Source organism: Clinocottus analis, unplaced genomic scaffold (genome assembly GCF_023055335.1).
Source record: "Clinocottus analis isolate CAN_PGR_092001 unplaced genomic scaffold, fCliAna1.0.p SCAF_2, whole genome shotgun sequence".
NCBI lineage: Eukaryota > Metazoa > Chordata > Actinopteri > Perciformes > Cottidae > Clinocottus > Clinocottus analis.
Window position 1 is genome coordinate 20,887,983 of NW_027175931.1, and position 15,296 is coordinate 20,903,278.

At 44.4% G+C, this 15,296-nt stretch overlaps 1 protein-coding gene across 9 annotated transcripts in view; it reads left to right on the forward strand.

Annotated features, from left to right (window-relative positions):
• frya (furry homolog a (Drosophila)) overlaps window positions 1–15,296 on the forward strand; it is a 47,638-nt gene that overhangs the window by 313 nt on the left and 32,029 nt on the right. For 4 of the 9 annotated variants that reach the window (XM_068584200.1, XM_068584205.1, XM_068584201.1 and 1 more), the window contains exons 1-2: window positions 8,101–8,287; window positions 13,487–13,686. In XM_068584200.1, coding sequence (XP_068440301.1) covers window positions 8,218–8,287; window positions 13,487–13,686 — 270 coding nt within the window. In that variant the 5' untranslated portion in view covers window positions 8,101–8,217. Of the gene's footprint in view, window positions 1–2,287; window positions 2,317–4,513; window positions 4,897–8,100; window positions 8,288–11,719; window positions 11,931–13,486; window positions 13,687–15,296 lie in introns of those variants that run through there. The other 5 variants (XM_068584204.1, XM_068584198.1, XM_068584202.1 and 2 more) reach the window with 5 other exon arrangements.

Here is a 15,296-nt window from a genome sequence, read left to right on the forward strand (position 1 = left end):
TTAGTTGTCACACAAAATGTCGCCAAATTGAGTTTTAGACTTTTTTTTTCGAAAAGAAACTCGATCTTCAAGGGGAACACCAGTGAGGAAAGTTCAATCAATAACTGAACACAGCTACTATCTCTCAAAGTCAGACACCAGAAGAAGTCTGAGTCTTTAAGTTGAGCTGCAGTCAAGCAACAAGTCTGGAGCTGCAAGACAAAGGAAATGACTGAATGTGTTTGTTTCCTTTTAACATGATCTTCATACTGTTTTCACTTGTGTTTCCACACTTTATACTTAATGACGTCTCCGATTTGACTTGTAGCACTCTAGTTTTGTGATTTAGGAGAGAGTTACCCACGTTTAATAATAATTATGGATTGTTTTAGATTATTGTGAACAGTTTGTTGCACACTCATCAAGTGTATTGCCTGTATGGCGCTGATGAATATCCACGTTTTCCTCTCAGCAACCTCCTGAATAATCAAAGCCTGAGTCCTGGGAAAACATATAGAAACTGTACAATTATTAAGATGCTTTACTGTAACCTTGTGATGGACTACCTGTCCCAGATGTCCCCTCTAGCCTCGTGCATACTGGGCTAGACTCAGCCCCCTGGTGACCTTTGATGGATGTTTGACTGGCGCTTGCTTTCCTTAGACTATTTCTAACTTATAATAAAGTCTCTCACATAACAACTTTCGAACTGTCAAACTTTGTTTCAAAGTAATTTCCCTCTTGTCAGTATTGATAACATTGTAACACGAGGCTGGACTTTTTAATTTCGAATTCGTGGCAGCAGTTCTTCTCCAGTTCAGTATGAATGAAGATGTTTTTCTTAAGTCGTGTTAATCAATAAAAACTTTTTTGAAAACAGTTTCAAATTGATCCTTTTCCGAGAGGGACAAGCATCAGGTTGATTGAGGTGTCTTAAGCACAGAAGAAGAGCATGTGTAAAGATTTCTAATATCTCTCTCTCTCTCTCTCTCTCTCTCTCTCTCTGTCTCTCTCTCTCTCTCTCTCTCTCTCTCTCTCTCTCTCTCTCTCTCTCTCTCTCTCTCTCTCTCTCTCTCTCTCTCTCTCTCTGTCAGAGTCTGTGCTGTGCATGCCTGTACCTGTAGGCAGTGATAAAATGAAGGCTTTACAAACTCAACTTAACACACATTTCCTTTTTGATATGTATGATCCCTTCTGAGTTACACGGATAAACCCCCGAGCTATCCACTTGCCAAGAAAAAAAAGACTGCATCGATAATGAACATGTCCTTTAAAGTTAGAAAGCGTACCGTGCTGGGGAAATGCTGAAATATCCATCAGGTGCATTTTTATTTTCTCCCCCGAAAAAGCGCCGGCATTCCTGCTGATGCGCAGATGCATGAGAACATAATCACCTCACTGTAACTGATACGCACGGACTCACCTCACCTCACCTGGCCTCTTGTTTTCAGAGGCCGCAGTGTGTTCATTGGGAAGCCCCTCCCTCCCCGGGTCGATGATAGAGCAGGGAACAGGTGCAGATTATGGACTTGTTTGCAGCCCTTGAATAGTCCTTTTGTGCGTCGACCCAATCCAGACCCAGAACTGTGCAGGGAACCGACCATTTAAAGACTAATTCGCCGTGGATGTTGGTGTGTCTTTTTTTTCTCTTAACCCCTTACTGGAAGTTATGTATGTCAACTGTGAAGATGGTTGGATCACATGCACTAGACGAGTAGGCATGTCGGATAATAAAAGTTTGAAAAGGTTGATCCCACGTGGTTGTAGGTTGTCATTATGCTAATTCCTTCCACTTTTCAAGATATTTAAACATTGAAACACCCACAGAATGCTATTTCTCCCGGTGTTGAGCGCAGAGAAGAACATGGGGGTGAAACGACACACACTCGTACACACACCAATATTTGATCACTCAAAGTGTTACACAACAGCCGTGTGGAGGCCGCAGTAGTTCTCAGTCTGTGCTGCGTGTTCGTCTACTTGTTGCACGAGCGTGCGACTCCAGGGTCTGTGAGCCGAGCCGTGAATGAACCTTCAGCTGGTTTGTGCTAACATTAGCGGCCTGATATCTATCAATTATTCATCATGTTCGGCTCTGCCTGTGCGAAGCTAAATGTGTCTCACCATGGAAACAGCCTTCTGTCTCAGCCGGAGGGTGTTTAAGCGCTCGCCACGACTCCAACCTCGTTTCTCAGTGTCAGGCTCTGTCCCGGTCTGCTCCACGTTCTGGTGCATGCGATGGAGCGAGCGTAGGCCTGATCCACAGTTTGAACTGGGCTTCACGGGTCAACGTCTTGGTTCACTTTCTTTTCAGACTTGACACATGTGGATATAGAAGTAAGTGATACCAGCTTATGGAGGCTTATTTATGAATGGGTTTTCCCACATTGTTGTTTATGGATTGATGTTTTGTCTTGGACGCATGAAGTACAGTCGTAGTGTTATATTCACTCTCATTTACAAACTGCATGTTCGGTCTAAAGGGTGTTTTGTTGCTGACATACTTTTTGTTTTTTTCATTTATTCAGCGTAATAAAGTTGTAAGCTGCTATAACATATTAGCCATTGTCATTTTAACATCCTGTTGATTTTGCTCAAACATCTCACGATTAGTTTGAACATTTTGCACAAAAGAGTAGAAAGTTGTTGTTTATTATTGACATATCAAAATATTTCGTTTATTTAAATTGAGAAAGCTGCATCAGCTCCAGAAAGGCTATTTTTTTTTTATTGGTAAGGAGAAATAATCGTAGAAAACAGTTCTGAACTTGTGCTTGTTTGTAGGCATAGGACTGCTGGTATCATGGTGACGGATCACAACCTTTATTTAGACTCATTCTGGTTAATAATTAACGTGTGTGTGTCTGTATGTGTGTGCGTGTGCGCGTGATAATTCTTCCATTAATAATATTACTACTTAAGTCAGTGTATTTTTGTTGAACACTAGAGGGCGCACTGTCACTGCAACATCCTCTGTAGCTCATGTTATTGACAGTAATAATACAACACTACACAGTGGCAATGGCCTCAGGTACTTGGACTCTTTGAATGTCACGGCGTCTCATTGCATTATGTTTTAGTGAGGGAGAGAATCACTTCTGATGAATTAAACAAGAAAGTATGACTATAATATATTTATAAATCTATATCAAACAAAGTAAAACAGTTCAAATGTGCATATTTGGACGCTTGAAACGCTGAGCAGGCTCATTGGGAAGTGAAATAGAGTGAGCGTAGGCAGGTTTTAGTGAGATGCATGTGTGTATGATGATACGATTCTTACTGTTAGGTACTGACCTTCAACCCCAAGCACAACCCGTGTCTTTACGAGTTCAGACATGTCTTTTCTCTGCTTGTTATTTACTATGACAACGTGATAAGTCTTGTCCTGAAGGAACCTTTTATGTAGGTCAGGACCAATTGTTATTAAGACTCTGCAGGTGTGGTAACATCATGAATGCACTTTGTTGTTTTTGACAAGTGCGCCGCTGCAGAAGCATTCCTACCTTTCTCTTTGACAGGTGGGCGAAAAGTGAAATTACTGCTGGACTCATTAGGGGCTCCCTGTTGTGCAGCTATTTGTCGTAGTTCAGCTCTGTATGTTGAGTACATTGACAAGTTCATGATATGTCAGCGCGATGTTTGACATTTTAATTGTGGCCACATGGCTCTGTTTTGCTCGGCAGCACAGATTCTTAAAAACACACACACACACGCACACAGACACACACACATCAGGGATGTGTGTGTGTGTGTAGGCTGGTTGTTCCATGTTCTAACTGTGGTTTCCTCCTAAAACAGAAAACGCCTTCTGTTCACACACATACACAGGGTGTTTGTATTGCTGATGTCAGTCAGACTTGGAAAAACTGGTTCATGTTGTAGGTGTGTCCAGCCTGACTTAGTCTTTGCTTCAGTGGTTGAGAACGACTGAGTAGAGCAAACAGGCAGCGAGCTGTGTGAATGTTTTTCTGGATTTACGTCTCCCCCCATTACTTGACGGTTTCACACCTTCCACTAATTTCCTCAATGACGCCAGCCATAAACAGCAGGAATGACGGCAGTTGGAGGACGACGTGGTTCTCGGCACTAGAGACTGGACGGAGCAGAAGGAGCCGGGAACGAGCAGATGCTGAGTGCTGAACTGAGGGATCCAGCGGGGGCGTTTCCGTCAAACATCTCTCTGCATTTAGTTATTGTGCAGGTTTTAGATCTTCCCATTTGTTTGCGCCTCATTAACGCTGCCAGAGGCCAAACGTGTGTGACTTTTATGGGTGGACTCCAAGACTAATACAGGATATTTATCCAGGAATGCCTCGTGGGCATGCAGTGGGCGGGGATGTTGTAGCTGTCACAGCGGCCTCTCTTTCCCTATCCCACCCTATTTAGTTATGACTTTACCCCTCTCGTCTGTGCCTCCTGCCTCTTTGCTGAAAAGGGGAGGGGCCGTCTCAGTACTCCAATAGCTGTCCAATTCATGATTGTTACTGTAACTCCCTGAACTGCCCTGACAAGTGCAGGGGTTAAAACACATCAGACCGAAGCTGACAGCTCTGGTTGCATCTCTGAACAGCAGAGAAATCGCTGCGTGACCTGGAGAGGTTTGTGAGGAAGGAAAAGGAAGAGGAAAAAATAGTCACTACACTAAAAAAAGAAAGAGGGGGAAACCTGGCACAGCTTCAAATGACTTCTTTTGGAGAATGATAGAAGGAGATGTGGGCTTCCTGCCAGCCAACATGTCTTTAGAGGAGAGTGCTGTGAGAGACATGGCTGAGGGTGAGACGGATTGCTCTGGGGGACTGGATGAGGTTGTCTTGGGGCGCATTGCCAGCTTACCTCTGGATCCTTTCCCACCCAGGGACTTCAGAGGGAAGTTTAAAAAGATGCGCCATAAGAAGAGGCCCACCATTCTTGAAAGTAGGTACTGCTACGACTCTGTGAAGCTGCACTAATCGCCTCGGGAATTGTGTTTTTATTCTGGGAGCAATGTGTCTTTTTGGAAAAATGTGGCGCAAAAGGCAATAGCAGCAGTTCAGCTGCCACTACCATCGCCACTTTGTGAAATACCTCACCTCCCCATTGTATTTGTCACACTCACCTAGGAATCTGATTGCTTGTGAATAATGGAGCCAGACGACGCGAGACACCATTTGGGATATTGTTTATCTCATCGTCACATATCAGCTTACTGTCTGACCTCACTCTCTAAAACATCTCTACTCCCTATGTATTTAGAAAAATGAGCATCATTGAAACAGTAAAGACTTTAAAGCCAGGTGTCCAAAAGAAAAAGAAGACGAAGAAACCACGGGCACCAGGGCAAGAGAGTGAGAGGGAGTCAAGAGAGAGCGTGATACCCACAAAGATGGCTGAACTGGACAGACATGCCTCACATTCCTGACCTTCATCCGAGCCTGATAATGCTTTTAATAAGTGCTTAATGTGTCAGAGGCATCGCCCACCAAAAGTCTAATTAAGGGAAAAATGTTAAAGATCTTTTTGTGGCCAACAATGCCTTTCTGATGTATTAATCTGCCAAACGTCTTTCCTCGAGACCGAACGCGGCTACTGCTACTGCTGGAGCTGCCTATAAACAAACCGGGTAATTATAGAAGTATTACTGAAGTAGTTTTGCTTAAGAAGTGCCACGGATCCTATCCGGTGTGCCAGAAAACTGTCAGTGCTTAATGTCTGAATGTGTGGCAGCAGTTGTGCTGACACGTTTAGAGATTTACAGATAGATCTGTGAAACATGCTATAAGAATGGCACTGCGTCTGACGTGTTCGTGACATCCACTTCTGGCTGTTACGAGGTAATACAATACAAACATTGTGTCTAAAAACGTCTCAAATTATTTCACGAGGGAATTGCATAACCATCTGCCCTACAGAAGCCATGCTGGCCAGATTATGATGGATAAGTCAAAGAGTATTTATCCAGTGTTTAAAGAATCTGGGTCGATCACTGTTCTCAGTCATTTTGCTGAGCCCATAAAAGGCCAAGCAGTTAACCATAATAAGTCAAATTTCGTGTGATTACACTGTACTGTTTCTTATCAGTGTTTGTGTGGATTTGTGTTCAGACATAAACACACAGTAGATGTAATAAGTGAAAGAGGCCTTTCTGAATACGCCCTGATCATATCTGTAATGGAGGAGCTTTGCAGAACTCTCCACCTTGTCATTATCAGATTGCTTGTATTTCACAGAGCTGAATAATGCAGAGTTTGTCCTCTAACTCTAAAATACCATATAATCTATTTTAAGGGCTAATATTGGCTCACCGCATTCGAGAGGAGAGATGTTTGCTGATCGGAAGATTTACTTATTTGAGAAGAAGCCATGATGTTCACCAGGATACATGTGGAGCTTGAGGCTTTAGACCCAGCACATAGAGCAAAAGAAAGACACGTATGAATAGGAGTGTGGAATTTTCACCCAAAAATATCATCAGTGTGTGAATTGTCTTAGTGTCAGCACCATTTGAGGTAAGATGTGACTTACAGTGTCTGTAGCAACCTCAAAGCTTCACCACATAGTGCTTTTTCAGGTCCAACTAAGGTGTCTTTTCTTTTAATGTATTACTCAATACCCTGTTCAACTTAAAAGTGATGACAACTTTCAGTATTTACCTTTTACTACAGATTTCACACCGTCATTATTAGCATAACCAGCAGAACTGCTTTGCAAAGTCTACACATTGTCACCAGTCAAGTTCTTTCCATATACAAAAAACACTCCATATCCCTTGGCGTGTTCATCATTCATGGTGTGACAAAAAGAATTGGTGTGTGAGGAAGCGTAACAGGTGGCCCTCCATGAATGACGGCGCAAGTCACGGCAGCACTCTTGCACAATGGGGTTTATTATGTGGTGGCAAAATGAAAACATAGGCTCTGCTGTGGGAAGTAGGGACATCCTGTCAGAGCAGCCAGGCAGCGCTGTCTCTCTGGGTATAGTCGGGACACCTGAGGCCAGGAAACGTGTGTTTACTCAACAGTGCTGCAACCAGCGATGGCTGCTCCATCACAGAGTGTGTTATGTAAGGAAGGTCAAGTGGCTGTCGGTTGGACGGACAGAGTTCTGATGGGATTATGCTGAGAGCACTGAGAGGCAGTGGAGTAAGAGGGGATTGGAGGATGTGTCGTTTGGTCCATATTGTTGATGACATGCATCTGCTTTTTACATGGAAAAATGTTGCAAAGATTGGATTGAAATGTTGCATGCAAAAGCAACAGAGACGTTTATTTTTTTGGAACGTTTGAGGCTCAAAGGCTGACGGTACATATGTGGAGTTTTGTCATGTCACATATTCAACATGCCTGCAATGCATATCTCCTAATTAATTAATAACATGTAATTGATTGAAATGAATTCATTATTTATTTTTGCTTTTTACCTTATTTCATTCAAACAAATTTAAACTAATACTTTGACTTTTTAAAATCCTTTTTTTTGATTAATCAAGTACTATATGATACACTAATTGCTATATTGTAAGGGGGAGGGGGTGTAATTATCCTCTGATGATGATGATAATAATAAGAAAAAGGCATAACATTTGACAAACATTGTATGAGTGTCTACAGTTGGTGCCGTTAAGGCAAATACGGGTTATAAGCCAACAGTCAGCCCGGGCTGCCATGCAGATCCCTCGCATGTCGTTAATCCCGTCTGCCCGCTGATCACTTCGGTGCCCTCTTCTTTCCACCGCTCTCACAGACGTCGCCCGCTATGTGTCACGCTTCCCGCGTTCTCCGTCTCCTCCGTCAGTGGCGGCGGCGGCGGCGGCGGCCTGTCAGATGCTCCCGGGCTCGCCGAAAGACGCACGGGCCCAGCGCTGTCATCGTTATCAGGCCCCGCACGCAGACAAACAGTGGTTATTATTAACTGCACTCCGCTAAGAGGATTGCTTCCTGCACTCTCAGCCTCCGCGCAGTTATTTAAAGGGAGCTTGCATTGCCGCCCACTGCCTGCCACGGCTTTAGAGGGAGAGAGAGAGTGAGAGAGAGAGAGAGAGAGAGAGAGGAGGCTGATAGCCAAGGACAGGACACAAGAGGAGGAGGAGGAGAGCAGTGCTCGTGTGTTTTTCTCACGGTCTCGTCAGCAGCACAGCATTGTGTGCGTCACAGAGAGGTGACAGCAGGCGCTACCTGCTGGTCCCAGCTCAGCTGCTGTTGCTGCTACTGGAGGGAAACCACAACTAAAGGGGGGGACACTCAACAGCAAGCTGCAGCCATGGCCAGCCAGCAGGACTCTGGCTTCTTTGAAATCAGCATCAAATCCCTGCTGAAATCGTGGAGCGGCAGTGAGTAGCAGCTTGTCCTCTTGTTGTTGTGGTTTTTGTCCTCAGCTGACGGCGCTGACGGACTCCACTGCGGAACCTGACTTTTCATAGCCTCTTGTTCCTGTTGGGGTCCGACCCGGGATGTGCTGTCGCTCGTTGCAGAACGAACGTGATTGGATTGTTCAGCACGACAGTTGCTGCAAACTTGGATGCATCATACTTTTAGCAACAGAGCACCGCACTCCAAAAGGGTTTTGATTGTCTCATAGCAACAGGCAGGAAGATAAGTGTCCAGCAAGAGTTATCGGCTCAGGAGAAGTTGCACATAGTACTGTGGCACAGTTACTATTACTCTGATTACCCTGTGTGCGGTGCCGCAAGTGCTGCTGATTTGACTCCAGGCTGTGAGTGTCTAACGGAGTTTAAGTAGCTCTTATTAAGTGCGAGAACACAGTAATAGGATTAGTGGAGGTTCAGCTTGGTTGCATATTCTGTCCAGAGCTCACATCTCCACTGCCTCCCATCATGGCTCATAAGGATGGGATGGGATGCCTCTCTCTGCTTTATGTAAGATCTGAGAGGTGGATTATGAAGATGGACTCTCTTTGGAAGGAAAACAAATAGAAATGTACGCAGTAGCTAAACCAGGAACTGTCACCTCAGCCAATGAAACAGTTGCGGTGTAGATTAACCAACTATAATTGAGTAACATAGCTGACATGTAACGATGCTTACGTTCCAAATGGAGTTCTGTCAGCAAGTCATCTGCAGCTCTCAGACAGTGTGGCAACTTGTGCTGGTGCATCTGGATGAAAAGAGATATCACAGAACATGCCGTCCTTGTCCAAACACTCACTCAACATTGAGCCATCTCCCGATGATGTTGCATAATCCTCAGTGGGTCACTTTGCTGATAAAGGCACAGGCACTCATTGTGCCGTAACAACCGCAGCAAACCACAGCTACGCATGTAACATTTTCATTAAATATGTGATCTCCCCATCCCATCTCTCTGATGCTGTTTACATGCGCTGTTTCGTAACGGATCACAAGATGACAAGGGAGACTGTGTGCAGTTGATAAGAAGTCATCTTAAATCACAGGATCCCAGACATACTGGCTTCTGGGGGAATGGTTAGTAAATATACATCATTTAACTGCAAAATATATACAAATTGCTCATTTTCTGAATAGGACTGGAAACAACTGCGTGTGTGTTTGCTTTCGGTTTATCAGACACAGTTTGCACTGTGACCACGGGGTGAACAAAGTCGAGGTCCTTTAGTCAATGGCCTCTCGTGAGTCAGTGTGTCCGGCTCTAATAAAACAGTGACAACCAGCAGCACAGACCTGGCATTGTGCGGCAGCGGCGTCAGGTCTGGTGTTGAAATTGCCTGAAGGCCGGTCAGCCATCGGCCAATCAGAGCAGGGGAAGAGCTGCAGCGTGCCGAGCACAGCGGGGCTCCTCTCATGAGCGGTCGAACACGTCCAGTTCACTTGTTTCTGAGATGAAACGATATTGTGCACAATTTCTGTTTTAAGTTTAGCAGTTTCATCACATTTTGAAAAAAAGTTTTTAAATAATCCTTCTTTTGTGTTTTAGCTTGACCCTATATGCGTGCGGCGCATGAACATGTGCGCTTTTTTTTTTTGGAGGAGCTAAAAATAGTGTTTTAAATTGAATTTGCAGAAGTTATTTATAGACTAATCCCTTCCGTTCGGCTGCAGGAGACGGACGCAGGCGTTTTTACGTTCAGGGACTTGTATAAATGAAACGCTCACTCACAGCAGGCAGCACTTTCCAGCATGATGTCAGCTTGCTAAAACAGGGCTGATGGTCAATAGTTTGAGTCTGACATTTTAATCTGCTTTCCCACAGAGGTCTGTAATCTCTCTCTCTCACTCTCCCCATTTTTTTGGTTGTGCTTGGGACACGCAAACTGTGAACTTCTGATCATGCATTAGTGTTAGGATGCTGTTGCCCTCCTGGCTCGAGCGGTTGCCTGCCTCCTCTTTTGATAAATATTTCAGCACAAATAGTTCAGCTTCAACTCCAAACAGCATTTTGGGGATACAAATTGAGTCATAGGTTAAGTGAAAGCTCCAGTGACTTATTCTGTTTAATTTTAATATGGAAATATCATTGGTGTGGCAAATCTGGTGGTTAACAGGTTTTTTTTTCCCCCCTCCCTTGACCTTAAACTTTATGATCTAAACCAGACGACAACATTATTCCCGCTCATTACGTCACCTGACGCAAACGTTTTTATGAACGCCCTTCTTTGGTGGGGCACCTAAGAACAGTGTCCCTTTGTATCCGGCCGAGAAGAATAAAAGAATAATACTATACAGTGGTTGAGGAGGGAATGAAACAGTTATGTTTTGCAATTTCCAAACCTATAGATTGCTCACTAGTCCCTCACAGAAATGCAGAGTCAATACTTCTCACAGCAGCTGGACAAAGTGCTCCCAATGGTCTGTGTTGACATTGGAATTTCTGGTTCAGTAAAGGAGGTCAATGGTGTCTAAATATCCACCCACTCTGTTCACAGACGACTGCTAAGTTGGTTGTTTACTCAGTGGGACAGTCTCCGCCGATGCACGCAGTGAACCTCAGTCTTTGCACGCGCGCGCGTGTGTGTGCGTGTGTGTGTGTGTGTGTGTGTGTGTGTGTGTCTGCGCGCGCAAGTTGGACACTTGTCAGCCTGTTTGCATTGTCCTCTGGGAGCACCACCATGCTCAGGGTGTTCCCAGCATGGCGATGATGTAATGCACACTGTGCCCGCGCTCCTTGTTTGCAGAGTCACATGTCACGTCTGAGTCGCCGAGACAGGGCAACAGAAAGCGCTTCATACGAAAACCAGTTGCTCTCGTCGCCGCCTATTAACTGTTTAAGTAATTAGGAGATCATTTTGATATCGATTTCATTTGATCCAATAAGTTGTGCCCTTTTTGAAACGGTCATTGAATCAGACGGCTTTCGTGTCTAGACTCTGTTGCTGGGAAGTTACCAAAAAGTCTGAGATTGATCTGGCTTCCCCTCATGACTGTAGTGCTTGGAAAAGTGTTGGTTAAAAAAAACAAACTTGCCTGAAGTGAAGTGTGCCAAAGCAGTTCCTGATCAACAATGATGTTTACACTCTGCTGGTCTGACCCTCGTGCTCCAGGATGGTGTAGGAAAGGGGAGGGTTGCTCTGTCAGTATAGTGTGTACCCCGGGATAAATATAGTCGCACAACTATGCCACCATAGCATGTTGGAGCTCATTGCTGTGCTGCGCCTCAGCTAAAAATTCCTGCCTGACCTTCACTCTTGGAAGGCACCGGGTGGTCACAAGGCTCGAGGAAGCCGTGGCAGAAGCAGCTCGGAGAAAGTGAGCGAGAGAGGGAAAGCCAGAGATCTAGAGGTTGCGTGGTCTCCCGTACCAAACGCGACTCCCGCTTTTTAAAGCCCACCCGCCGCTCTGCTCTGCGCGCCATGGAAACTATGCCCAGCAGGACGGTGCCATCTGACGCGCAGGAAGACATGGACGCCGGTGGATTTTACTAGCAAGCGCTTGCCTTGATCCAGGACGACCCTGGCTGCCACGTCCCCCGTCCCCACTATGGACGGCACGGCCGTGTGCTGGAGTAAGGCCAGCGTCATCAGCTTCATCAAGGGCCTGGGTAGGTGCTGAGTTGGCCAGATGTGAGGGGAGCGTGTTCTGAAAGATCGCCGCACGTGCCGGGCATTCCTTGAAAGATATCCAAACGCTTTCTGTCCTGAAAGGACCTGAGTAAGAAGACCTGTTCACTGGTGCCGCAGCGTTCCTCCAGCTTCATTTGTGCAGTTTGTCAGAGCTGCACTAACTTTTGACATATCTCACTTCCTGATCTTTTGTGTGCATTTTCCTGTGAAGAGGAAATAGTTCTTAGAAAAGCAGTTTAGGTAATTCATTAGAGACGCTTTTATCCTCCACCTTTTTGATCTTTGCGAGGAAATTGATGTTCCTGTTTGTCTGATTCCTCTTCTGGCAGACAGAAGTCATTAGATTAAATTATTTCTCAATTTAATACACACTGAACATTTTTGTCTTGTTTCAACATGAACACACGGACGTAAATTTCTTAAATTTCAAGGTTCACAGTCTGCATGGTCTGTGCTTATATATGATGTACAGGCTTACAATACTGATTTTAATATTACAATAATATTTTATATCTAATAATACAGTACTGATTCTTATATTCCCCTTAAAGGTCTCAGAGAAATCTTTCAATATGACAGTTGCACTTTGCATAAGTATGCAGCAAGGCAGAGTTGTTTTCATATACTGTGTTTTGTCTTCGTAAGCTCTAACCAAACCAGTTTTAACGAAGGTTTGAAACGGTTGTGATCCATAAATCAACGAGCACAGGAAACAACACTCATGCTGACCACAAAGTCCGGCGTTTGATATGATACTTTTGACAGATGAATTGTTTTCTTGACGCAGTGCAGGCTGTACTTCGCCGTTGCTGATGGTATTTCTGTCCCGTCACATTTATTCATTAGACTCGCACACTTTAACGCTCAGATTGCAGTGGCTGAATGAAATGTGGTTCTCATTGTGACGCAGTCGGCCTTCTCTGTCCGTTGTGAATACTTAACACGTTATATGTATTTCAGTGTGTGAGGTTGGCAGAGTTTCAGGCCAAATAGCAATCTCACAGCTCTAATGAGCTGTTTGTACGCAGTTCTTCACTATATTTAGCACTTTTGTGCCTGGAAGCAGCGGAGTGTAACACTAAGGTACATTTACAAACTTGTGTGTTAGTTTGCGGGGTTTTATGGCCTCAGCCAGGCCATAATTAATCGTGGGCCACATCATAACACTGGCTGAAAGATGGTCACATGCACAAGATTTTTGCTTCCCTCAAAGGGCAATGACATCTTTGGTACGAAATGAAAACACCAGCTGCCGGCCATGGCGTTTTTTTTAATTTCCATATGCACTCTGTTCACTGTAGCAGTAGGAAATAAAGAGCAGACTCGGGGCAAGCCTGTGCCCTTTGGACCGTCTCCCTCAGGAATGTTCAACATGTTGGGAACTTTATGTCCATGTTTGGAAGCTCCTCTGTAATACACTATTCGGCGATCTCTCCTCGTAAACAGATCTGGTCCCGTCCCGCTCATTTGCGCTTGATTTGGCAATGTTCGACTTCACACTGTGAATCATCTCGCGTCTTCTCTCTCTCCGCAGCCTCGCCCGTGGGGAACGGATACAGTAAAGCCCCCATCCTTCCAGTGTGCTGTCCTCAGGGAGAGAAGGGCCCACCAGCCATGTTGCCCATCAGCATCGACCCGGAGAGCAAGCCGGGCGAGTACGTCCTCAAGAGCCTGTTTGCCAACTTCACCACCATGTCAGAGCGCAAGATCCGCTTCATCATGGCTGAGCCGCTGGTGAGTCTGGACTGGAGGCCGCCGCTCGGTGAATCCTCTGAGATTGGCTGCTAGTGGGATGTTTAAAGATGTGGGGAGATCGAGACATGCTTCAGAGGTGAAGACAAAATCCAGAAAAATAAGCTGTTGGTGTTCAGATCGGATATGATCTTGTCACTGCTCATCCGAGGTTTCATAATTATAAGTAGTGCGCGGTCTGAACTCAAATTGAGTGAAGATGTTTCAGGTTGTTATTGTTATTTGATTGCTATTATACCAATACATGAATGCTAATGAAGCATTGTATTCCTGGAGCATGAGATGATTTTGTTTTAACTATCTAGTAAAGTAAAGTTTGGTAGTTTAGTCCAGTGGAAGCCAAACAGCTTCACAAGATAATTATTCGGAGAGGGTGAATTGGAGAGAAAAGAAGACAAAAATCTGCTACTCAAATGTTTTTGTACCAATTATTTTAGCTTCAACAAACACACGCCAGACAGACTTTTTTTTTCTTTTCTTTTTTATTATTTCTTCAAACTATTTGTCCTCTGATAGAAATATAAATGAAGTTGCTTCTCTCTTAGGTGGAGCTGCTTTAATCTGAGATGTGACAAAGGGCCCCAGCATTACGCTTTGTAAGAGATCACGAGCCAATAAAGTTGAGAGCCACTGCTTTCAACAACTCATATTAAAAGCTTGTCATCCTGCATGCTTTTTAATCTGATTTATGATAAATTCATAGTATGCTGATGTATCTTTTTCTCACAACCAAAGCCAATAACAGTTTAAACTTCAAAGTGATACATCGCTGTCGAGGCCTTGGGCATGCAACTGAGTCTCTCACACATAAACGTGTTAACTAGGTTGCCGTATGTAATTGCCGTCAGCTCAAGGAGGTTTTGTGTGAAGCTCCATCCGCACAAAGCAGGAAGCAGCCTCGGGACAAAATGGGGAATATTCAGCTTCACCGTGTGTGCTTCAGTGTTTACCGGCTTCAGCGTTTGTCAACATAGCCGTTGCAGGTTGCTTTGTCAATGATTCCACATCGTTTCTTCTACATTTGCTGCAAGATTTACAGAGGCCTTCTGTATGAGTGGAATAATATCTCCCTCACTTCATTGGTCAGTTGAGTAAACTCACACTGCATTGTTACTTTTTTCATTAGCAGTTATTATGCTGGTTACTTTTGAGATGATTTTAATCAATTGTTCGGGATATGAGACTCCTAACATTTGTCATATTTTATGATATATAACGAAAAGAAAAGCAGCAAGTCTTCTCACGCAAGGCGCTAGAATGTTTAGTATTCTTTCACAATCATAATCGCACCATTCTGCGGCTTTCAGCTCACAGTCAAATGTTTGATGTTTTAAATAGGAAAGTACTTCCGGCTTGAATATTCATCAGCATGTCGCTGAATAATTTGTCTTTTCTATGTGCGGTGACTTAAGAGACCAACTCATGAACAGTTCTGAAAAAAGTTGGATGGAGGTAAGCGCTTCCAAAAACAGTCGTTGAGAGACTTTTGGTCCAGTGGAGGTTGAAGCCGACCAGCGGGGCTAACAACAGCTGTCATAAATAATTCTGTGTACAGACAGTCAGGCAGACGGGGAAGAGCTACTGCATTGCTC